The sequence below is a fragment of the Oncorhynchus tshawytscha genome, linkage group LG03 (genome assembly GCF_018296145.1).
Source record: "Oncorhynchus tshawytscha isolate Ot180627B linkage group LG03, Otsh_v2.0, whole genome shotgun sequence".
NCBI classification, from domain to species: domain Eukaryota; kingdom Metazoa; phylum Chordata; class Actinopteri; order Salmoniformes; family Salmonidae; genus Oncorhynchus; species Oncorhynchus tshawytscha.
In genome coordinates this window covers 56,540,002-56,565,250 of record NC_056431.1, presented here as the reverse complement: position 1 = coordinate 56,565,250, position 25,249 = coordinate 56,540,002, and the positions used below count along the sequence as shown (strand labels likewise).

The 25,249-nt window shown below is 40.7% G+C and overlaps 1 protein-coding gene across 8 annotated transcripts in view; it reads right to left on the bottom strand.

Annotated features, from left to right (window-relative positions):
* The window catches only part of LOC112239285 (nck-associated protein 1), a 54,760-nt gene that overhangs the window by 16,874 nt on the left and 12,637 nt on the right, over positions 1-25,249 (bottom strand). For 3 of the 8 annotated variants that reach the window (XM_024407776.2, XM_024407772.2, XM_024407791.2), the window contains 17 exons: positions 21,046-21,138; positions 19,637-19,693; positions 17,657-17,799; positions 17,272-17,362; positions 16,871-17,008; positions 16,638-16,686; positions 16,087-16,243; positions 15,868-15,924; positions 15,662-15,758; positions 12,510-12,616; positions 12,025-12,157; positions 10,749-10,829; positions 10,188-10,256; positions 5,710-5,855; positions 4,846-4,978; positions 1,951-2,070; positions 478-617 (listed from right to left, as the gene is read on the bottom strand). In XM_024407776.2, the coding sequence (XP_024263544.2) occupies positions 478-617; positions 1,951-2,070; positions 4,846-4,978; positions 5,710-5,855; positions 10,188-10,256; positions 10,749-10,829; positions 12,025-12,157; positions 12,510-12,616; positions 15,662-15,758; positions 15,868-15,924; positions 16,087-16,243; positions 16,638-16,686; positions 16,871-17,008; positions 17,272-17,362; positions 17,657-17,799; positions 19,637-19,693; positions 21,046-21,138 (1,811 nt within the window). Of the gene's footprint in view, positions 1-477; positions 618-1,950; positions 2,071-4,845; positions 4,979-5,709; positions 5,856-10,187; positions 10,257-10,747; positions 10,830-12,024; positions 12,158-12,509; positions 12,617-15,661; positions 15,759-15,867; positions 15,925-16,086; positions 16,244-16,637; positions 16,687-16,870; positions 17,009-17,271; positions 17,363-17,656; positions 17,800-19,636; positions 19,694-21,045; positions 21,139-25,249 lie in introns of all 8 variants that reach the window. The other 5 variants (XM_024407787.2, XM_024407797.2, XM_024407780.2 and 2 more) reach the window with 3 other exon arrangements.

Below are 25,249 nucleotides of genomic sequence, written 5' to 3'. Positions count from 1 at the left end.
GGAAGCTGAGAATTAGGAGTAGAGTCGAGAATTAGGAGTAGCGTAGTATAATAAGCAGGGAGGGCAAGTGGTGGAAATATATTTTAGCATGGTATTATTCAAACACAGAGGGAAATAAAGTTTGACCAGGGCCCATACTAGTGCACAATGTAGGGAATAGGATGCCATTTTGGACGCATGTAGACCATGACTTGCAAAACCATCGATTAATAGTGTACTGTTGAAAACATCTGAAAGTGGAGAGGAGGTCATGGAGTGCAGAAGTGGGGGTGGAAGTGGCCATGTCTCTGTTTCAGGCCTCTTTCCAAATTTGTCTTTCCTTTATTCCTCGGAATTGGAGGAGAATATCCAAGGTTCCATCCCCGTGGACGTTCTCCAATTTGTTTTGAGAAAGAGGAGAGGACGAATCGAGTAAAGACACATTGGGAAAGAGTCCCTAACCTGACTGAGGGACCCTACAGAGTATACACTACTTACTTGGTGACCAGCAGCCTGTTTTTCCTCATGCTCTCTACTCCAGGCTTCTCTCTCTCAGGCTCGCCTTTCTTCCCCATCTGCTTCTTTGACTTCTTGTTCACCGCCTGACTGATGGTTTTGGCACAATGTTTTGGCAGCAGCTACAACAGGAGCAACAGGAAAAACCCTTTAACACCCACAGACCAATAAGGAATGAAGTGACAAATTATATTTTGAAAGCACTTAGTTGGAACTTGCACAACTTAGGCTATATTGTGTTGTATTTACTGTATATGACCGAAATAGAATTACAAAAAGTATCTGACTTAAGACCTACAGTTGAAAAACTTAAATGGCTAGTGGATAGGTTCAGTTCCAACATACGAATCAACAAGTTATGCACTCACTGTAAGCCTAAATCACTAGGCCTAAACTGTGTTTGGGAAACGGCCCTTCCTCATAAATTATAATAAATTAGATGGTTATGGAATGACACAAGCGGTTTTGAGAGCAGACCCAGACCCCTCGCTCCAAACCCCTGATTAATTCATCACCATGACAACATGCACTCACCTGGTTGCTTAGCATTAGTGCTGAGCGATTAACCGAAAGGTATTTAAAACAACTAACTGAACAACATTGGTTAAATTATTTGAATTCCATTTAGTTTTTTTTCTTCTGTGAGCTGAATGTGCACATTGCGCTGCATTTTCTCTAGAGATAAATCAGAAGATCATACATGAATGGTGCGATGTAGTAGGGAGTTGTAGTTTCCAACAAGCCAATGTTCTACATAATTTAGCGCAGAAAATGTGATAATTAGCTTGACCATAATCAATTGCGCGCCTACTTGTCCGGTCTGTGTTTCTTTTACACCCGCTACTAAGAGACCAGAAGAATGCGCTACATATAGAGCAGTTGCTTCGAGGGGCATTTTTACCTGAAAATACATGATACTTCGAGAGCCATTTTTACCTGAAAATACATAATACTTCGAGAGGCATTTTTACCTGAAAATACATGATACTTCGAGAGGTATTTGTACCTGAAAATACATGATCTAAGAAGTGATTGATTCAGCAGTCATAAAAGTATGCCTTATTTTACATTGAAGAACTACTAAAATGTTGATTTTATCACAGCATAGGCAGCAGCTTTATAGAGATGAGATAAAACAAATTTAATATACACAAAAACTTTAATATTTTATTAAAGTAAAGTAATGTGAATAAATGATGGTTAATAAGTGATAAGCAGTAATGGGCAGTCACTACCATCATGGGACTTTTATTCATTGTTGTATTCTGTGTTATTACAGCATTCAACCCACATAATACATACTGTAGTGCATAAAATGTTTACAAAAAATGTTTAATGAAATCAAAAATCTTGATTATTTTTGAAATAATCTAACCAAAACCGAACCGACTTCAAAAAGCATTTCTCACTACTTAGCATGGACTGTGATTAATCACCATGACAACAAGACCTCACCTGGTCGCTGAGCGTGCATTGCTCGGTGCAGATGTCTGTGATGAGGTTGCGGGCCTGTTTAGCCATTTCATCCAGAAACATGTTGCACAGGGACAGGCTTCGGTCGCCTATGTGGTGCCTCTGTAGGAAGGGAAGAAAATGTTTTTATCTTGGGGAAAGCTACACTATATATACAAAAGTATGTGGACACCCCTTCAAATTGGTAGATTTGGCTATTTCAGCCACACCCGTTGCTGACAGGTGTATAAAATCAAGTACACAACCATGCAATCTCCAAAGACAAAGATTGGCAGGATAATGCCCTTACTGAAGAGCTCAGTGACTTTCAATGTGGAACCGTCATAGGATGCCACCTTTCCAACAAGTCAGTCTGTCTGATTTCTGCCCTGCTAGAGCTGCCCTGGTCAACACTCACTACAGTTCCAAACTGCCTCTGGAAGTAACGTCAGCACAAGAACTGCTCGTTGGGAGCTTAATGAAATGGGTTTCCATGGCCAAGCTGCAACACACAAGCCTAAGATCACCATGTGCAATGCCAAGTGTTAGCTGGAGTGGTATAAAGCTCACCACCATTGGACTCTGGAGCAGTGGAAACGTGTTCTCTGCTGTGAGGAATCCCGCTTCACCATCTGGCAGTCCAATGGACAAATCTGGATTTGGTGGATGCCAGGAGAACACTACCTGCCTGAATGCATAGTGCAAACCTTAACGTTTGGTGGAGGAGGAATAATGGTCTGGGGCTGTTTTTGATGGTTCGGGCTAGGCCCCTTAGTTCCGGTGAATGGAAATCTAAACCAACAGTATACAATGATATTCTAATGCTCTTGTGGCTGAATGGAAGGAAGTCCCCACAATAATGTTCCAAGAAGAGAGGAGGCTGTTATAACAGGAAAGGTGGGACCAACTACATATTAATGCCCATGATTTCGGAATGAGATGTTCGACAAGCAGGTGTCCACATACTTTTGGTCATGTAGTGTATATAGGAGATTGGCTGGTGGTTGCGCAGTAGATGGTTTGGTGAATGGCTGTTTGTTAGCCTGGTCCCAGATCTAATTCCTTCAGTAGATGTCATTGCCAAACAGATCTAGAACCAGCTGTTTGTAGGAAGAGATGGTCTGAGTGAACCTGTCATTCATAGGTAGCCAACCCTTAACATTCCCCACTGACCAAACAGTATACACTGACACACTAAAACTGGTCACACACAGTCCCCACACACAACTCTGGTCAAACAGTGCACACACCCTCTAAGCTGCGAGAAAAGTCTATCTGATGCTAAGACTGACCTTTAACTGAAGTTCCGTGATCTTAGTTTTGTTCCAAATGGCACCCTATTCCCTATATAGTGAACTACGTTTGACCAGGGCCCATAGGGATCTCGTGAAATGTAATGCACTATATAGGGAATAGGGTGCCATTTGAGATGCAGGCCTTTTACTGTTACTATAAACTGCTGTAAAAAGTTTTCTGTGCAAGATGGAAATATTCTTGGAAACATTTAGAGCTTTTCCAACATAAATAACTTTTGCAGCTGTCCAAAGCTGTGCGGAATGGACATAGGAAGAGGAACATTTTGAAGACATGCTGAGAGAGGGAGTTTTGTGTTTGAATAAGTGAAATCCAAGCCTTCTATGTCTCAATAAATCTCTTTTATTTCTCTAAGTGCACTCAGACAGCTCTTAAGCAAAAGGCTCTCCCTTGACCACTTTGCTCGGCCACATGAGAACGCCTATTGTGCCACTTATTGTGCCGCCTATTTCAGTACCGTTTTTCAACCAATTAGGAGTGAAAATATGTCTTATTTACCAAAATAAATGGATATTAGAAGGCTACATGTTTGTTAGGAACAAACACTTCATGATATGAGCCTGGTGTATTTCAAAAGAGAGGGAAACAGAAATCTGTTGTGGAGCTTGTGTGTGCTGAGGGCTTTCACATTCCCCCTAGTAGCTAGTAGATGCACCAGTGTATGGTTCAATTACAGATTTAATAAATCATGCTTTTCAGCCCTTTGCTTCTCGGTACACATCTGGGTACATTGACCACAGCTCTGGATGCTTCGTTCTGCGACATTCCACAACCCACAAAAATTTGCTGTGACTTTCCTGATTCTCTGTTGACTCCATCCTGCTGCTCTGGTCACATGCCCTAACAGCATGGAAGGAAACACAGGTTATGTCACAAATGGCACCCTATTCCCCATGTAGTGCAATACTTTTGACCAGAACCCATGTGTTCAAAAGTAGTGCACTGTTTTGGGAACAGTGTTCCATTTGGGATGCACCATGGGCCCTAGCAGCACTGAGACGGAGCTGATGGAGACCTACACACATGCAGCCTCCCTCCTCCCTCCCTCCAATCCCCAGGTGCAACACTGACATTATTCAGTGTGTGAGACATCCTGTGAAATGGCCTGCTTCTCTGAGACTAGCAGTCCCCATAAGTGCTAGAAAACTACTGCATGAGATGAAACTCCAAATTGAATAGGTTGCTACTGCACCAGGAGCTTAACCTAAGATTCCAGCTCTTGGAAAGAGATCAAGTCAAACTTATTAGTATACATACAAAACATTTAAAATCTTTACATTGCAAGTATAATACACAAACATGTCTGGGTTCATTTAATAAACATGTATTTTATGTATTAATTTACCCATTATTTAAGTAGGAAAGACCCTTGAGTACCTTTTGACATTCAACTAGGAAAGAATTTTGAAAACATATTTTGTAAGGCCGATCTGATCAATTAAATATATTAGTTATTTAGGTTGAAAATAAGATTGTTTCCTAAATGACTAGATCCCAGAGTGACCAGCCAGACCTTAGTGATGCTTACTGTGATGTTTCGTGATACGGTCGTTACATCATATCTCAATGCGACACTTCACTCACCTCCTCAGGACAGAGCTCATGAGTGCAGCTCATGAAGTGGGTACAGAGCAGAGGGAAGGAGATGGAGTGACGAGACTGGGAGGGCAGCTCCAAACACTGCTGGAACATCTTCTCAAACGCACGACTGTAAAAGCTATCAGAGGCGAGAGAGAGAGAGGAAAGGAGAGAGAGAGAACAAAGGAGAGAGAGAGAAAGGAAATATATTAGAAGAGAGAGAGAGTAAATAGGAAAGAAAGGAAGGGAGAGAGGAAAGAGCATGAGCTGCCAACTTCATCATATATCTCTGGTCCAATAATACCTCATCTGTCCAACCATCTCATCTCCTGTCCTGACCTGTCTACACCAAACATAACAAAGAAAAATAACATAACAAAACCCCTAACAGACAGTTAGTTACCATGGGGTTTTATAGGATGAGTGATGGCTCTGTAGCCTATTACCTTTTACTATGTTTTCCTTGAAAACAATGTTTAACTGGATCCAATCTATTTGTATTGATGTTATGCATTTTCCTGTGTTGCAGTTTTTACTTTTGTATGTATATTTGATGCGTTTTTCTTAGTATTTTACTGCTTCAATTAAACTACCCAGCAATAATTCTTCATGTTTTTCTTAATTGGAGTCCCAAATGTAGAGCCCCTGCCAGAAGATGGAGACTATATGACCTATTAGTTTTTACTATGTTTTAAATGTCTGTGTAACTGAACTGAACATGGAGGTAAATGTAAATGTTGACCCTAAAAGAATAAGCCGTGTGGAAAACGTATTGTCCAGGGAGTGTACTTGTACATCAAGCTGCCTCAAGCTATGGAAACATGAGATATATGCTCCTGCCATCTGGGCTGTTCTGGTTAGTTTATTTACCAGAATATGGAGAGGTCAGATGTCTCCACCAGCATCTCCACCAGGGAATCCACCATCTTGGTGTGGAATATAATGGTATTCATCATCTTGCCCAACTCTCGGTGGTCTGCGATGCCCAGAGAAGCCTTGGACACACTGGTATAGGCCTAACCAAGGGGGAAACAAGGCATTATTGGTATAGGCCTTACCAGGAGAACACTTTCTTTGGAGACACTATTAAGGTCAGCCCAGGGGAAAACAAAACGTATTAACCCTTAACAGTTCATCATTCTTTACTCATGTATGCCATGTTGTTTCCAGCTGAAGCGGCTTTATATCTACAGGACCAGTACAAAGTTTGGACACACCTACTCATTGAATGTTTTTTCTTTATTTGTACTATTTTCTACATTGTAGAATAATAGTGAAGACATCAAAACTATGAAATAACACATATGGAATCATGTAGTAACCAAAAAAGGGTTAAACAAATAAAATATATATTTTATATTTGAGATTCTTCAAATTAGTCACCCTTTGCCTTGATGACAGCTTTGCACACTCCTGGTATTCTCTCAACCAGCTTCATGAGGTAGTCATTGTTTGTATCATGTAGTTTTAAGTCTTCGGACAAATCATATTCCTATTAGTAGCATTCCTTTCTCTCTTTCCCCAAAATTCCCCCTTTCCTAAGAATCAAATAAAAACCTGATCCGATTTAAATTTGGAAGTCAGTGGGAGTCTGGAAGGAAAAGTGTGGTTGGATGAGTTACCATGTCATTAACATCTAAGGAAAGATTTCTGGGAAGATGTCTGTGTTAACTTGATACTTGATACTACTGACAATGGCCAAACAATACAATTTCCTCCCAAAGCAAGACAGTACGCAAAACAGATACTCTGTAGAGTTCAAGACATTGCTTTCTTTGATCGTGGAGATCGTTAAAAGGAAAATGGCCACAGTTCTGAAGCCCTGAAGCAGCGATGCCATCAGTTATTTTTTGGGAGACCAAAACTACATCCCAAATGGCACCCTATTCATAGTGCACTACTTTTGACCAGAGCCCTATGTAGGGAATAGGGTGCCATTTGGGGTGCCATTTGGGACACACACCAAGGGCAGTGAAACAGCTGTGTTACCAGGGCACAACGAGTCCTTAAAGAATCCAAGTCCAAAAATAAAGCGTGAAATCCATCAAATAAAAACACACACTTTTTGGAAAGATTTCGAGCTACACAAGTGTGAGAAAATGCAGCGAGAGCGTTGACTCGAACATGTTCCGCTGGTTCTCAACATCTCTAAAATGCCTGCCAACTAAAAGAACGTTTGATGCCAACCTGGTACCACAACCACATAAAGACATTTAGCAGGTGCTAAACTCACACAACCACCTGTGGTTCAAATGTCTGAGAAAGGACAATAAATAGAAAAAGTAGGCAAGAGGAAAACTTAAGAGTAAGAGTATTGATATTCAAGGCCTATTTTGAAACTTTAAAGTGCTGTTGCATGGTTGTCACAATGCCATAATCAGAACAGAAATAGAAAACAGCACTGTGGAGAAAGGAGACATGAAGAAAGACAGATGAGAGAGAAAAATAAGGGTTAGGGTTTATCTTCTCTTCTCTCCATCCAGTCCAACTGTGTCTCAACCAATGTATGCTAGTTGGAGTTAGATGACATGATGCAAGACTTTGTTTAGATTAATATCACTAACATGACATCACTGTGGTAATGGCAGTTTGTATTTCTCATCCAACACGTTCACTTAATGGATCACACAAACAGCAAGAGTTTCCAAAGTAAAACTATGAAAGATTTTTTTCTTCTTGAAAATAATAAAAAGTACTTAACAGAAAGGACATTGATATGGCTTATGACAAAGTCTGTCTGCCAGAGTGCTGAAACGGCTCACATGGCATGTGGGTTATGGAAGGAGAAGAGAGTACCTTTAGAAGAAGAGTGTTCTTGTGGAACACAGACTTAGGTTCTGATCCAAACATTAATCTTTCAGGACCAAGAACTCCATCTTGATAAATTAGGATTATTCACTGTCATATTCTTACTTACAACCAGCTATTTTTAGGGATGACAGCAGCACCTGAATATGTAGGCCTATACTGTATATATAGCTAGCTGTTCATACATTTGTCAGCTGTTCTTGTACAAGATGTTTAAATACTTCCTGAATTGTCTTTGTCCCTGGCAAACACTGAACCAAAGATGCATAGTGAATAAACCAACGTCCTGCTTCTTGGTATCTGAGCAGTTCTGTTTTTTCTATCCTAGTGTACAGTACGAGAGGCTGTCTGTGAAGGGTGTAGAGCAGCCAGTAGAAAAACCACAAGACTTGAGAAAATAGTTGTTCAGCTGTGTTGGGAAAACAGTTCCCATTCCACGCATATGGAAGCTTTTCTCTTTTCCCCTGCCTTCCCTGGCCTAATTTACCGACTAAACTGAGAAACTTTTCCAAGTTGAAGCATTTCTTGCCGAGGCCCTGAGCTGAGATCAGACAACATCTCAGAGGGAACTGATTGGGACGGCCATGGCATAGCCTCCGTTCCAAATGGCACCCTACTCCCGATGAAGTGCACTACTTTTGACCAGGGCCCATAGACCTAGCCCATAGGGCCCTGGTCAAATGTATTGAACTATACAGGGAATAGGGTGCCATTTGGGACGCATCATGAAAATCCATCTGAGTGGAGGGCTGGGCCAATCGTACAACGGTGGAACAAAGAGTCGACCAACGGATCAGGGAGAGTGATGTGGGTCCCTGGCAGCAGGGGTGGTTGTGATGATCTCAGCAAAGTACTGAGGAGCCAAGCATGGTTGAGAGAGCAAGAGAGAAAGAGAGTGAGCGAGACAGGGATAGATGGATTAAGGGATGGGTTAATAGGTGAGCAACGATTCTTAAACAAACACAGCTTCAAATAATAATATTTATTGTCATCAATTCCAAATAGTTTTAAAGAAATGTAATGGGGCCCAGAATCTATCCTCCTATATCCATAATACAGTTTCTCTGAAATGCATGAAATTGTATTTTTCAACACTTCAAATAACATGCACATGAATGAAAAAATAAACAATATTTCTTTGTGGTTGACATAGAGCTGGTGGAAGAGAGCACAAGAGTGCTCTTGTGGAACAGACAGGTTTAGGTTCTGATCCTCACATGAAGAACTCCACCTCGATAAATAAGGACTACTCAGTGACATTCATACAACCATACTACTTGTAGGGATGACAGCAGCATCTGAATATGTAGGCCTATACTGTATATATAGCTAGCTGTTCATACATTTGTCAGTGGTTCTTGTACAGGCTGTTTAAATACTTCCTGAATTTGCTTTGTCCCTGGAAAACACTGAACGCAAAGATGCATAGTGAATAAACCAACGCCCTGCTTCTTGTTATCTGAGCAGTTCTGTATTTGCTATCCTAGTGTACAGTACGAGAGGCTGTCTGTGAAGGGTGTAGAGCAGCAGCCAGAGGGCCTGTATCACAAAGCATCAGAGTAAGAGTGCTGATCCAGGATCAGATCCCTCTTATTCATTACGATCTAAAATACAAAACTGATCCTATATCAGCACTCCTACTCTGAATACAAGATCTGAGCCTGTATTCACAAAGCAGCTCAGAGTAGGAGTGCTGATATAGGATAATTTTTGCCTTTTAGATCATAATAAATAAGATCATATGAACAGATCCTAGATCAGCGCTCCTACTATGAGATGCTTTGTGGATAGGTGCTCAGGTCATTCTCTAATCTATAGATAGGCAACAGTGCAACAGGAGTAGGGTAGCACGCTAAACACGGTTCCCTTATTACTGTCCCAGAGTGCTAATTATGGCTGATGAGATGGAGGGGAACCTGGTCTACTGTATCTACCGGAGGTTCCGTTCCCCTTCCCTAACACACACACAATGGGCTATAGGACACGACACAGCACAGCACAGCACAGCACAGCACAGCACAGCACAGCACAGCACAGCACAGCACAGCACAGCACAGCACAGCACAGCACAGCACAGCACAGCACAGCACAGCACAGCACAGCACAGCACAGCACAGCGGCCTATAGATAGGAAACAGGAGTAGGCTGACAGGAGTATGGTAGCATGCTAAACACTGCCCCCTCATTACTGGCCCAGAGTGCTAATTAAGGCTCATTATGACACACACACAGTGCTAATTACAACACACACACCTAGCAGTGGCCTCAAAGCCCAGACATGGGTTCAAATAATATTTGAAATCCTTCCAAATACTTTAAGCCTTTGCTCTAGCCTGCCAGGATTGCCAGATGGGTTGGGTTTGACACTTTTCAGACTATTATTTTGGTTCCATTGAGCTTGCCTGGTGCAATTGAACCAATAGAATAGTCTCAAAAGTGTCAAACCCAGTCCAGCATTGTGAAAGGATTCTGAATACTCTTTGAACCCAGGTCTGCCTCACAGCCACAAAGCTTGTCTCATTTTCCTGATGGCGTCTTACCTGCAATCTGAACCAGTCCAGCCTCATGCCCCTGAAATCAAACACGTCCCCGTCTTCCACTGTAACACCGACAGAGACAATTCACTCAGATATGGGATCACCATGACACAGGACACAGGAGGGAGGGGAGCAGGTGGAGAGGTGGAGAGCGGCTCAGGCTCCTACTCAGCCCACCATCTGCCCTCCCTCCTTTCATCTGTCCATCACTCAGCCATTACCAAAACAACACCTGTCTACACAGACAAAGGCTTTTAGTGCTTAAGGCTAATATAGATAGATAAAAACAACCAAGCATGATTAATTAGACATTTTCTAAACTGGAATATTTACTGTACCGCAACAGAATACATTTAATTGTGTTATAGGTCGGGTCAACATAAAAACAACTACGGTAAGCATTGGCCTATACAAGTAGAGGTTTTCTAAACTGGAACATATACAGCAAAAAGATGGAATGAACTCTCTTTTAGGTTGGATCAACAACATGAGTCTAAATGAGAAACTGTATATATTTATGTTATTTCTGTAATATGAGTGGCAGGCCGTGTTAGGTTGAATACCTTGTTTGACGCTGAGGGACGTCATGGTATTGACGAAGGAGGACATGATGATGGACTCATCCTCAGGACAGACGGACAGATTCTAGAGGAGAGCAGAGGAAAGCCTCAGACACTGTTTACAGTAGAATGCTGTGAGGGGATCAACTGAGAAAATACAAGAGTTTTACATTGCATATCAGAGAGCGAGATGTGGCCAAGCAAAGAATAACATCAACAAAATACTTGGTCTCCATCTAGTGGTCAGCTCTGCTTTTTTCCCTTCAAAATATCAACCTGCATATGGGTCTTTCCATAAATAAATGGGCCAATGTGTGACATCAGGGTCAACATCTCTAAATGCTTTGATATACAGTGGGAAGAACAAGTATTTGATACACTGCCGATTTTGCAGGTTTTCCTACTTACAAAGCATGTAGAGGTCTGTAATTTTTTTATCATAGGTACACTTCAACTGTGAGAGATGGAATCGAAAACAAAAATCCAGAAAATCACATTGTATGATTTTTAAGTAATTCATTTGCATTTTATTGCATGACATAAGTATTTATATACAATTTTATTTTATTGCATGACATAAGTATTTCAATACAATTTGATTTGATCTTGCCAATATTGTCCACGGCTAATTATCTTGACCGCCGTAACAACAGACACCAAAATGTTCTGTCAATTCTCCAGATGAACATTAATTCCCGCACTTTGGCTGTTGTTCAATCGTCTGCAGTATCACACACGATCTTTATCACTTGACTATCATTCAGAAAACCCTTTCCTGAATCAGCTGATGTTGTGTGATAAATTCCCCACATAACTAAACAGCTACACATAAAAAATGCACATCAAACAAATATTTTGCAGAATTATTGAAGAACCCCGTTAATGCCTGGATATAGCCCTTAGCCGTGGTATATTGGCCACATATCACAAACCCCCGAGGTTACCTTATTGCTATTATAAACTGTTTACCTACATAATTAGAGCAGTAAAAATAACTGCTTTGTCATACACGTGGTATACGGTCTGATATACCATGGCTGTCAGCCAATCAGCATTCAGGGCTCGAACCACCCAGTTTATAATATATAATAAATACTAGGATATTATGAAACAAAGGGATAACATTGACTATTAGTACATCCGAAATTGCACCCTATTCCCTACATAGGTAAACTATTTTTGACCGGAGCTCTAGGAACCATTGTCAAAAGTATTGCAATATACGGAATAGGGTGCCATTTGGGAGGTAAACCAATGTTCGCTCCAGAGAGCAGTCTCACCTGTACTAGCTCGTTGAGCACCACGGCGTCAAAGCCAGACAGGTACTGGACGTAGTATCTCTGCATGACAGGACCATACTTCCTCACGTGGGCCCTCAGTTCCTCCATGTAAAAGATCAGCTCTGCAATGTGCCTGAGGACATAGAATAGCAAGAGTTATCTAAAAGAATAGAATAGACCTACACTTCATTAGTATGTTCAATACTCCTTTACACCATGGCATTCCTTAAAGGGTCATTTTACTCAAAAATGTTCTTTACTTTCTCTGCTTTTGATATTGTCCCACAAAATGGTGCATGTCAACATTCAAGTTAAGACACATCACTTTCAGTCTCCTAATGGCCAAAATCAAGCAAGAACAAAAGTGCCATGAAGAAACATTTTGACACAGACTTTTCAAGGAGGTAAACACAGTGCCACAACATTTCATGAGGGGTAAAGGGAAATCCCATAGTTACAAGTTGAATCAGTAGGATGTGTCTTACTTGTCAATAAAGTCATCTGTGCTCTTCTTCTGGATGTTGTCTGCATGTCGTAGCAGCCAAATGATCTCATCCCGAGCGAATGACAGAGCCATGAACACAAACAGGGCCTACGAAGAGGACAGGAGTCAAGTTATATAGTTACTTTCATCCATCAATTAGTCACGTCTTTCAGGATTTGAATCCTAATCCTCTGATCACTTTACAGTTAGTCCAACTAGCATAATCATGTTAACAAAACTAGAGTACAGATAGTGCTAGTCCAACTCAACAAAAAAAAGACTAGAAAATAAATAAATATTTTATATTGTCACATACACAGGATAGGTGCAGTGAAATGTGTTGTTTTACAGGGTCAGGCATAGTAGTACCATGGCCCTCGAGCAAATTAGGATTAAGGGCACATTGACTGATTTTTTACCTTGTCGGCTCAGGTATTCAAACCAACAACCTTTCGGTTACTGGCCCAACGCGCTAACCACTAGGCTACATGCTGCCCACTAGTGTTATTATGATGTAACATTATCGTGTTAAGATAAGTAGACAACTGTGGTGTACGTCATGAGCTACAATTTTTCTTCTAGCTTTCAAATAGGCACATTCTTCTCTTCTCCTCTTCCCTGCAACTCTTACTGGGTCCTTACTGTACTAGAGAAAGTAGTGTACTACGTTTTCTGTCAATATACTTTGTAAAATATTGGTTAATAAACAACTCTAAGTGGGGGCCTATAAAATCTGTTTAAAAAAAAAAAAAATTCAGTTATATATTTTCCCAAATTATGTTTCCTCAGTTGTATTTTTTCTGGTTTTTATATATATATATATATTTTTTTCCACTCTCAAAATTACAATTGTTCATAGAGAACAACAAAATTGGATGTTCTGAGTCCATGTCAATGCTCAACTCATATCTGAATAAAACATTTTTGTGCATCTGGCCATTTCATTGTGAATCTATCGAGTGAGGAGTGCAGTCCAGCGATGGTTCTGCAAAGTTAGAAAATAACAAATCATAGACACAAATTATATACTTACTCATTATATACCTCAGCCGGTTACGACAGAGCCTGGGCGCGAACCCAGAGTCTCTGGTGGCACAGCTGGCGCTGCAGTACAGCGCCCTTGACCACTGCGTCACCCGGGAGGCCGGGATAATGTTAATGTTGCATTGATTAGATAGTACCTGGGAGATGTGATGTCTGATACTTGTGGGATGTGTTTATGACAGTTTGCGGTGGAACATGTGAAAATTGTATCTATTTTCAGAGTCGTTTGGCGTGCTACTCAATAGGTGGACCTGTTGGTGACCCCTGGTCTAATGTAACATTACCATAACTAGAGCGCAGTAGTGTGGTATTTTAGGGCCCAGTAATCTAGATTGTGTTAGTCCAACTCCCATTACCATATTAACACAACTAGAGCAGTATTGCAGTGTTATTTGTGTAACACACGGGATATAAACTCAGGTCTCCCACTGGAGCAACCAACGTCTTAGACCGTTAGACCAAGAGGAAATTCCTTCTTACTCCGAGGGCAGACACTGGATTTGAAGCTCGCAGGCGGGGCTATGAGCAACTCCCTCTCTATGGGGGTGCCACAGGGTTCAATTCTCGGGCCGACTCTTTTCTCTGTATATATCAATGATGTTGCTCTTGCTGCGGGCGATTCCCTGATCCACCTCTACGCAGACGACACCATTCTGTATACTTCCGGCCCGTCCTTGGACACTGTGCTATCTAACCTCCAAACGAGCTTCAATGCCATACAACACTCCTTCCGTGGCCTCCAACTGCTCTTAAATGCTAGAAAAAACAAATGCATGCTTTTCAACCGTTCGCTGCCTGCACCCGCATGCCCGACTAGCATCACCACCCTGGATGGTTCCGACCTAGAATATGTGGACATCTATAAGTACCTAGGTGTCTGGCTAGACTGAAAACTCTCCTTCCAGACTCATATCAAACATCTCCAATCTAGAATTCTATTCCGCAACAAAGCCTCCTTCACTCACGCCGCCAAACATACCCTCGTAAAACTGACTATCTTACCGATCCTCGACTTCGGCGATGTCATAACTAGAGAGCATCTACAAAATACAAAATAGCTTCCAACACTCTACTCAGCAAACTGGATGCAGTTTATAACAGTGTATACCACCCACCACTGCGACCTGCATGCTCTAGTCAGCTGGCCCTCGCTACATATTCGTCGCCAGACCCACTGGCTCCAGGTCATCTACAAGTCCATGCTAAGTAAAGCTCCGCCTTATCTCAGTTCACTGGTCACGATGGCAACACCCACCCGTAGCACGCGCTCCAGCAGGTGTATCTCACTGATCATCCCTAAAGCCAACACCTCATTTGGCCGCCTTTCGTTCCAGTTCTCTGCTGCCTGTGACTGGAACGAATTGCAAAAATCGCTGAAGTTGGAGACTTTTATCTCCCTCACCAATTTCACACATCTGCTATCTGAGCAGCTAACCGATCGCTGCAGCTGTACATAGTCTATCGGTAAATAGCCCACCCAATTTTACCTAACTCATCCCCATACTGTTTTTATTTATTTACTTTTCTGCTCTTTTGCACACCAATATCTCTACCTGTACATGACCATCTGATCATTTATCACTCCAGTGTTAATCTGCAAAATTGTAATTATTCGCCTACCTCCTCATGCCTTTTGCACACAATGTATATAGACTCTCTTTTTTTTCTACTGTGTTATTGACTTGTTAATTGTTTACTCCGTATGTAACTCTGTGTTGTCGGTTCACACTGCTATGCTTTATCTTGGCCAGGTCGCAGTTGCAAATGAGAACTTGTTCTCAACTAGCCTACCTGGTTAAATAAAGGTGAAATAAAATAAATTAAATAAAACCCTGCCCGACTCGTGTCTGCTACATTAGTCTTATGTAACATTATCATGTTAACACAACTAGAGAGCAGTCGCGCAGCAGGGTAGGTAAAGAGCCGTCATTAAGTGGCAACACTCCTAGCAGGAGTCACACATACAAATCTTCCCACTTAAGACTGGGGTTCAATCCCTGTGTCCACCCTTCCCACTGTTTCTCCCACCTGCCGTATCCCCATCTGATTTCCATACTGTCTAAATAAAAAAAAGTGTCAAAATACCAAAATAGAGCACTAGTGCAGTACCTTAGGCCCCAGTAACCCTGGCTGGTCAGATAGGACTGTGGCCAGCTCCTTCAAGGCAGATCTCAGGAACTTGCGTCTTTCTCTGTGCATCAAACCTCTATAACAAAACAAAAACAAATCGGCAACAATTTCATAATCAGAGGATACTGTGACAAATACCATTTAAAACCTCTTGGTGCAATAAGATGCATTTATGAGGCACTTACGCATGTGACAGAGCTTGTTCTTTGCACTCTTTGATGTCATTCACACGCTTGTTGTAGCTATGAAATGAAAAGGGAGAATAGTTAACATACTTACTCACACACACACTTAACAGCTGTCTGGGAATATGCTCAAACTATACCCATTGAGCATGCTTTTCATTCCAGGATTAGGCTTAATCTGGCTTCAGGAAACTAGCTCAGAAAGTTAGTGTCCCTCACCCGCGGATGTTGATGAACAGGTCCTCAGCAGCCTTATGGATGTGGAACACCTCGTCTCTGAAGAGACAGAGGCAGGTGCTGCTCTGAAGAGCCAGCTTCCACAGGCTCAGAGCTGCCTGATCACTGTTCAGGACCCCGTGACATAAAATGAAGCCAACTGACAAACAAAAGTTAGAGTCAGATAGAAAGTTACAGAAATATGATTTTGAACAATATTTGTGCAGAATGAGAATATTTCAACTGATTTATATTTTTTAAAGTGTTGTATGACTTCACAAGCCTGTACCTGAACAATGAATTACAATTAAAAACGATCACGCTCCCCCTTCCCTCCAATGGTATAAACCTATTAAATCAATTAGATCAGACTCCACTCTATGCACACATCCAGGCTGCATCACATCCGGCCGTGATTGGGAGTCCCATAGGGCGGCGCACAATTGGCCCAGTGTCGTCCGGGTTTGGCCGGGGTAGGCCGTCATTGTAAATAAGAATTTGTTCTTAACTGACCTGCCTAGTTAAATAAAGGTTAAATAAAAACAAACACTTACAAACTATCCACTTCTCCATGGCGTCCAGGGACAAGTATTCACAGGGCATCTAGAACAAATCAGAATCATAGGTAAATGCACATGCCTGTGAGCAGAAAATGGTGTGATTTGAGAGATGTGGCACTAGCAACACCATAGTAATGGTTAAACTCCTGCAGGGATCACATTACTGTACACACCCACTGTACTGTGGATCAAAACTAAGTGGAATATGCTATATATTGGGTTCTCACTGTGTCTGACTGGGCTGGGTTGAGCATGGTGCTGGGTGCACTGATGAGACTGAGTAGCTGTGCGTTCCTCCACTGGTCAGCAGACAGGTTTCTCCTGGGGTACACCATCTGGAGGGAGAGCAGGGCGTCTGACAACGACTACAGGGGAGGGAGGAGAGAGAGATATATTGGTTTATGACAGTTAATAATAACTTTCATGAACAAGCATTAATCAACTATTTATACATTTATAAAACTGTATAAGCAATATATGCATACATAATCATTGCTTAAGCATCAAAGTTATTGTAAAGTGTAACCGAAAGTTATATTATAAATTGTAACCAAAATATGTATTTTCATTGTCAGTGCTCAGGAAAAGAACATAAAATGTTGAGAAACAGGTGACACTTTATATTCACCTTCCCATGGGGAACAAACTCCTCCATCATCTTTTTCAGCGGGTTCTCATAGTCAACAATCATCTGTCCCAGCCTCGGGTACTCTCGATCACTAAATAAAAAAATAAATACAAATAAAGATGTTGTTGACATTGGTAGTTCTCAGGTGTATCTAAACTAGGTCTAAACTAGGTCTGTAACTACCATACAATGTTTTAAGAATGCATTTTTATATTACTGCGTGGTTTTAATATACGGCCACTGTCAATTGGTATAACAGTACGTTAACATTGTGTTAAAGTATGATCTTAATATTATTTTACAGGGATGGTGCAAATGCAGATCGAAAATTTCAGAGATGAGCCAGAGAAAGGACATAGACAGGAAGAGCCACCACCCCACATACCTTGATCCATGTGTCATTTCATGGGCATAGTTGTAGAGGCCAATGATAGCTTTCCTCTCTTCAATCCGAGACAATAGCATCATTAGGTTAGTGTAGGTCACTACTAAGTCAAGGTAGTTCTTGGTCAGGTCAAAGTTTACAGTCTGTAAAAAAGAGATATGGGAACAAAAATAGAATCTACATCCAAACTATTAAATCTGAACCTAAAAACATTTCAATCTACAATGCCTTCAGAAAGTATTCACACACCTTAACTTTTTCCACATTTTGTTGTGTTACACCTGAATTAAAAAATGGATTAACTGTAGATATTTTTGTCACTGGCCTACACACAATAGCCCATAATGTCAAAGGGGAATTATGTTTTTAGAAATGTTTGAGTCAATAAGTATTCAACCTCTTTGTTATGGCAAGCCTAAAGTTCAGGAGTAAAAATGTGCTTTCAAAAAGTTGCATAATAAGTTGCATGGATTCTGTGTGCAATTATAGTGTTTAACATGACTACCTCATCTCTGTGCCCTACACATTCAATTATCTGTAAAGTCCCTCAGTCGAGCAGTGAATTTCAAACACAGATTCAACCAGAAAGACCAGGTAAGTTTTCCAATGCCTCGCAAAGAAGGGCACCTATTGGTTGATGGGTAAAAATTTAAAAAAGCAGACATTGAATATCCCTTAGAGCATGGTGAAGCTATTAATTACACTTTGTATGGTGTATTAATACACCCAGTCACTATAATGATACAGGCATCCTTCCTAACTCAGTTGCCAGAGAGGAAGGAAACCGCTCAGGGATTACACCACGAGGCCAATGGTGGCTTTAAAACAGTTACAGAGTTTAATGGCTATGATAGGAAAAAAAACTGAGAATGGATCAACAACATTATAGTTACTCCACAATACTAAGCTAATTGACAGAGTGAAAAGAAAGATTCCTCTACAGAATACAAATATTCCAAAACATGCATCCTGTTTGCAACAAGGCACTAAAGTATTACTGACAGAATTTGGCAAAGCAATTCACTTTTTGTCCAGAACACAAACTGTTATGTTTGAGGCAAATCCAAAATAACACATTACCGAGTTCCACTCTACATATTTTCAAGCATTGTGGTGGCTGCATGATGTTATGGGTATGCTTGTAATCGTTAAGAACTGGGGAGTTTTTCAGGATAAAAAATAAACGGAATGGAGCTAAGCAGGCAAAATCCCAGAGAAAAACCTGGTTCAGTCTGCTTTCCATCAGACACTGGGAGATTAATTCACCTTTTAGCAGGACAATAACCTAAAACACAAGGCCAAATCTACACTGAGTTGCTTACCAAGAAAACAGTGAATGTTCCTGAGTGGATGAGTTACAGTTTTGACTTAAATCTACTTGAAAATCTATATCAAGACCTGAAAATAGTTGTCTAGCAATGATCAGCACTCAATTTGACAGAGCTTGAAGAATTTTGAAAAGAACAATGGGCAAATGTTGCACAAGTGTGGAAAGCTCTTAAGAGACTTACACAGAAAGACAAAGATGTAATCACGGCCAAAGATGCTTCTACAAAGTATTGACTTAGGGGTGTGAATACTTAAATTTGATATTTTTGTATTTAATTTTCAATACATTTGCTAAAATTTCAAAAAACATGTTTTCCCTTTGTCATTATGGGGTATTGTGTGTAGATTGGTGAGAATTATACTCAATTTTGAATCCAGGCTGTAACACAATAAAATGTGGAATAGGTCAAGGGGTATGAATACTTTCTGAAGGTAAGAGTTCAGGTGGGCCTCCGCTTAAGCAAACAAAGGAAATGAGGGGTGCTAAACAACAAAGACAAAAATCATGAAAATGGCTTACCAAGAAAAACTTCCAAAAGGACTAATTCTACTTTCTGAAGGCAGTGTACGAAATATAATCTTTGAGAAAACATTTGAGAAAGCATCCTGTAATTACATGCTATGTACAGGTCAATGTGCCTTATAACTTACAATATCAAAGAAGACTTGGCAAGCATCGATAGTGTTCAGTAGCTCACAGACATGGTCCTGGAAGGAGAGAAAGATATTAGACGGATGTACATTTCACAGTATAGTAACTTGATGACAAGTAACTATTATTTGTGATGGATTATCATTATACATGTACAGTCAGGGTTGAGGAGTAACGTAACTGTAATCTGTAACGTTACCAGCTAAAATATTGTAATCAGATTACAGATACTTTTGAAAAACTAGATGATTACTTCCGAGGATTACTTTTAAATTCAGAAAGAATGTTTGCTCAATGACATTCAAATCAGCATTGACAAAAGGCAAGTTTGTTCCACCTGATTGAGTCTGACCATAAATCAGAGACCACTATGATGACACACCACCACGTCTTCCAATGGTGCGACTGCTGTCGGCATCCAAAGATTATCCAACTTGAATAAACACTTGGAGGTAAAGATGACAGCAGTGGTATAGTCTATGGCGATACGGATATCACTTATTATTGATATCTACATAGCGCATTGATGTGAATCACACTGCTGCTCTCTCATTTAGCTATTTGCGCCTTATGAATTGTGGTTGTTGTGGATGGCTGTTCACATACCTAATTTTAATAATAATGGTTGAATTCAACAAGTTCAAGCTGCCTATAAATCATTGTTTTTGAAACCAGTGGCTTTTATTGCTCAATCTAATTCATGCTGCTAACAAACAAACAAAATCCATAGGTCTAATGGACACATGCTAGAACTCACACACTTTTGATAGACTTAAAGGGGCAATCTGTAGTTGCTACATCCATTTTTGGACGTATAAATATATATCTATATATCCATTGATTCTTGAAGAATATAACTTATAAATGCCTCATGAGCTTAGTTCAACTGTCACACTACATGAGAACCCAAAATGTAAACAAACACTGTATAGTCTCATAACATGGTTAAAACAATTTTGATATCATGGATGGTCAGTCCTTGCATCCATAGCTATGTCTATTAATCTGAGAGTGGTTTATTTCCCCAGGCCCATCCCTCAGCTTTTCACCAAAACAGAGACAGGGAGACCGTTTTGCTATAGTTTCCTCTGTGGATTTGCCCTTTAAACATTCCATGAGCGTAGCATTTATTTTTCAACTCGAATCAATGAGCCCAATCAGTCCTCCATCACAACAAAAATCATAAACAACAGTGTAGGGCTGGCCAATAAGTCCTTAGTTGTGGGGTTATGCTCAGGTAAAACAATTTGGCTAATCTATACTTCCATATTTCCAGGTCCTATTCTTGGAGATCAAGCGATATAACATTTATTGGAATGACTGGAATTCTGATAGACTTTGGTTTTTAATGTTAAGATATAAGATATTCTCTTTTTCACTACATTGAATGATGCTTAGTTGCACATACCTTAAATTCCATCACATCTACGAATGTGAAGTAATACAACGCTAAATTCTTAAGGATTTCAGACTTCTCTTTTTGTAGTTGTGCAAGCTGTTGCTGTAGAAGTAAAGAAAAACATGGTTGTAAACTGAAACATTTTGTTTTTATATTCAAGTTCAACTTTGCAGGACACACAAAGCTTCATGGTATGGATAATGAATGATGAGCACAGTAAAATAGGCTGATGGAATCTGGTAGTATGGTGGTAACATCTTATACTTCATCATGAATTTGTTCCCATTGCCATCTGTGCTTGGTAGTGCATGTTTTCTCTGGATAGTGTAAGTGGTCTCAATCTGTTTACATCCCTTGATATCCTGAGAAATACTACCAAGGATATCACACATCAGGTCATGGTGACATTTTGACAACTCAAAAACGTCGAGCTCTAAGCAAAAAACTTTATTATTCCAAAATACTCATGTTGCGCTTGATAACTTCTCTGCATTTTAGCACTGTCACAATGGGGCCTTTATTTAGCAAATGATAGCCTCTCACAAACCAAATGTGAAGTCATGTTGGCTGGATTGTTATCTTTGGTGTGCATCCCAATTGGCACCCTATTCCTATTCCCTATTCCTTATGTAGAGCGCTTCTTTTGACCATGGCCAATAGGGCTCTGGTTAAAAGTACTGCACTATATTGAGAATAGGGTGCCATTTGTTAGACAGCCCTGGTCTCTTTCCCTACAACATAAATGTTACTTATTCTATTTTTCAAACAAAAACCTAACAAAATTTTACCTAACAGTTAACTGTTACCTAGCAGTATAGAAACACTTGAATGATCTTGAGGTGTGAAAGATGATTAAAAACATGAATCATTAGCAATATTACTTAAACAAGAATCTACTACATAGAAAATAAGAGAACATGCAAAACATAGAAAAAAGTCATAGGCTGCGGATCTGACTTTAATGGACCCTTCTTCCCGACAGCTAAAAGTCCTAAGCTTCTGCGCATGTGCAGGATTCTGTACTTCACACTCAGTCTCTGCTCTACTCGTAGACAACCTCCTTTCACATGTCTACTGTCAATTATGAATGATAATTCATTCAAGTTTTACCGGTGAAATATCCACACAGCATCTGAATACCAATGCAAGTTATACACTTAGATCTTCTTGAGGTATAGCGTTGTTTAGAAGCAGAACAGTGTTGTGTTGTTTTGAATTACAGTGCATTCGGAAAGTATTCCTACACCTTGAAATTTTTTCACAATTTGTTAAGTTACAGCTTCATTCGAAAATTGATTAAATTACTTTTAATGACAAAGCGAAAACAGGTTAAGAAATGTTTGCAAATTTATTACAAAAAACAGAAATACCTTATAAGAAATACATTATTTACATAAGTATTCAGACCCTTTGCTATGTGACTCGAAATTGAGCTCAGGTGTATCCTGTTTCCATCCTTGAAATGTTTCTACAACTTGATTGGAGTCCCCCTGTGGTAAATTCAAAAGTTTTGACAATGACACAAATATTAATTTTCACAATGTCTGCTGCCTCAGTTTGTATGATGGCAATTTGCATATACTCCAGAATGTTATGAAGAGTGATCAGATGAATTGCAATTAATTGCAAAGTCCCTTTTTGCCATGCAAATGAACTGAATCCCCCAAAAACATTTCCACTGCATTTCAGCCCTGCCACAAAAGGACATCATGTCAGTGAATCTCTCGTTAACACAGGTTTGAGTGTTGACGAGGACAAGGCTGGACATCACTCTGTCATGCTGATTGAGTTCGAATAACAGACTGGAAGCTTCAAAAGGAGAGTGGCGCTTGGAATCATTGTTCTTCCTCTGTCAACCACGGTTACCTGCAAGGAAACATGTGCCATCATCATTGCTTTGCACAAAAAGGGCTTCACAGGCAAGGATATTGCTGCCAGTAAGATTGCACCTAAATCAACCATTTATCGGATCATCAAGAACTTCAAGGAGAGCGGTTCAATTGTTGTGAAGAAGGCTTCAGGGCGCCCAAGAAAGTCCAGCAAGCACCAGGACCGTCTTCTAAAGTTGATTCAGCTGCGGGATCGGGGCACCACCCGTACAGAGCTTGCTCAGGAATGGCAGCATGCAGGTGTGAGTGCATCTACACGCACAGTGAGGTGAAGACTTTTGGAGGATGGCCGGGTGTCAAGAAGGGCAGCAAAGATGCCACTTCTCTCCAGGAAAAACATCAGGGACAGACTGATATTCTGCAAAAGATACAGGGATTAGACTGCTGAGGACTGGGGTAAAGTCATTTTCTCTGATGAATCCCCTTTCCGATTGTTTGGGGCATCCAGAAAAAAGCTTGTCCGGAGAAGACAATGTGAGCGCTACCATCAGTCCTGTGTCATGCAATTTGCAAACATTTCTTAACCTGTTTTCGCTTTGTCATTATGGGGTATGGTGTGTAGGTTGATGAGGGAGAAAAGTAATTTAATCAATTTTCGAATTAAGCTGTAACTTAACAAAAGCATCCTGAGACCATTCATGTGTGGGGTTGCTTCTCAGCCAAGGGAGTGGGCTCACTCACAATTTTGCCGAAGAACACAGCCATGAATAAAGAATGGTACCAACACATCCTCCGAGAGCAACTTCTCCCGACCATCAAGGAACAGTTTGGTGACGAACAATGCCTTTTCCAGCATGATGGAGCACCTTGCCATAAGGCAAAAGTGATAACTAATTGGCTCGCGGAACAAAACATCAATATTTTGGGTCCATGGCCAGGAAACTCCCCAGACCTTAATCTAATTGAGAACTTGTGGTCAATCCTCAAGAGGCGGGTGGACAAACAAAAACCCACAAATTCTGACAAACTCCAAGCATTGATTATGCAAGAATGGGCTGCCATCAATCAGGATGTGGCCCAGAAGATAATTGACCACATGCCAGGGCGGATTGCAGAGGTTTTGAAAAAGAAGGGTCAACACTGCAAATATTGACTCTTTGCATCAACTTCATATAATTGTCAATAAAAGCGTTTGACACTTATGAAATGCTTGCAATTATACTTCAGTATTCCATAGTAACATCTGACAAAAAATATCTAAAGACACTGAAGCAGCAAACTTCGTGGAAATTAATATTTGTCTCATTCTCAAAACTTTTGGCCACGACTGTAAGGTCCCACAGTTGACAAAGCATGTCAGTGCAAAAACCAAGTCATAAGGTCGAAGGAATTGTCCCTAGAGCACCGAGACAGGATTGTGTCAAGGCACAGATCTGGGGAAGGTTACCAAAACATTTCCACACAGTGGTCTCCATCATTCTTAAATGGAAGAAGTTTGGAACCACCAAGACTCCTAGAGCTGGCCGCCCGGCCAAATTGAGCAATCGGGGGAGAAGGGCATCGGTCAGCGAGGTGACCAAGAACCCGATGGTCACTCTGACAGAGCTCTAGAGTTCTTCTGTGGAAGGACAACCATCTCTGCAGACGGAAGCCACTCCTCAGTAAAAGGCACATGACAGCCCAATTTGGCAGCATTTCAAACTCATAAAAAGACACACCCTCGTCCACTTAGCCTCGCCTTATGCCCTTGGGGGACTCCCCGTCACCATCTTGGATGTCGGTCCAAATGATTAGCCGAACAAGGGGAGTTTGCAACGTAAGCCCCTCAGCCCTCGTTTTTGATCTAGTTTGCGAATGTACAATTATGTTCACTTCAGGGCCTGAAACGCCCCATAATTCAATTTGCGATGATTGTGCATTCGCTGAGAAAAGTCAGCCGAAATTTTAAACTTCAACGTCACTATGGATAAGTCAACATACAAGTGTAAGTAAAAAATGAATGTAAAAAGGTTAGAAATTGTGCTACTAATGCACATGACGGCACAAACACGTCTCGTAAACGTAATGATGTTTTTATTTGGTTATCTTCTGGAAATTGTAGAAATAAAACATTTTTCTTCTTCAGATGTTTCAGCTAGACAGGCTAACGTTAGTTAGCTAATTAATTTGCTAGCTATCATACAGTAGGCATATATTATTAATTATATAGTTAATATAAGTAGACATGCAATCATAATTGACTGTAGCGCATATAAAGCACCCACAAGCTAAGGGCGTCTGAAAACACAATTGAAAACACAATCATCGCAGGATGAACGAGCGACGAATTTCCAGGCAAGGGCGGTCCATTTAAAAATAATTCCTTCCTCCATCGCCCTGCAAGT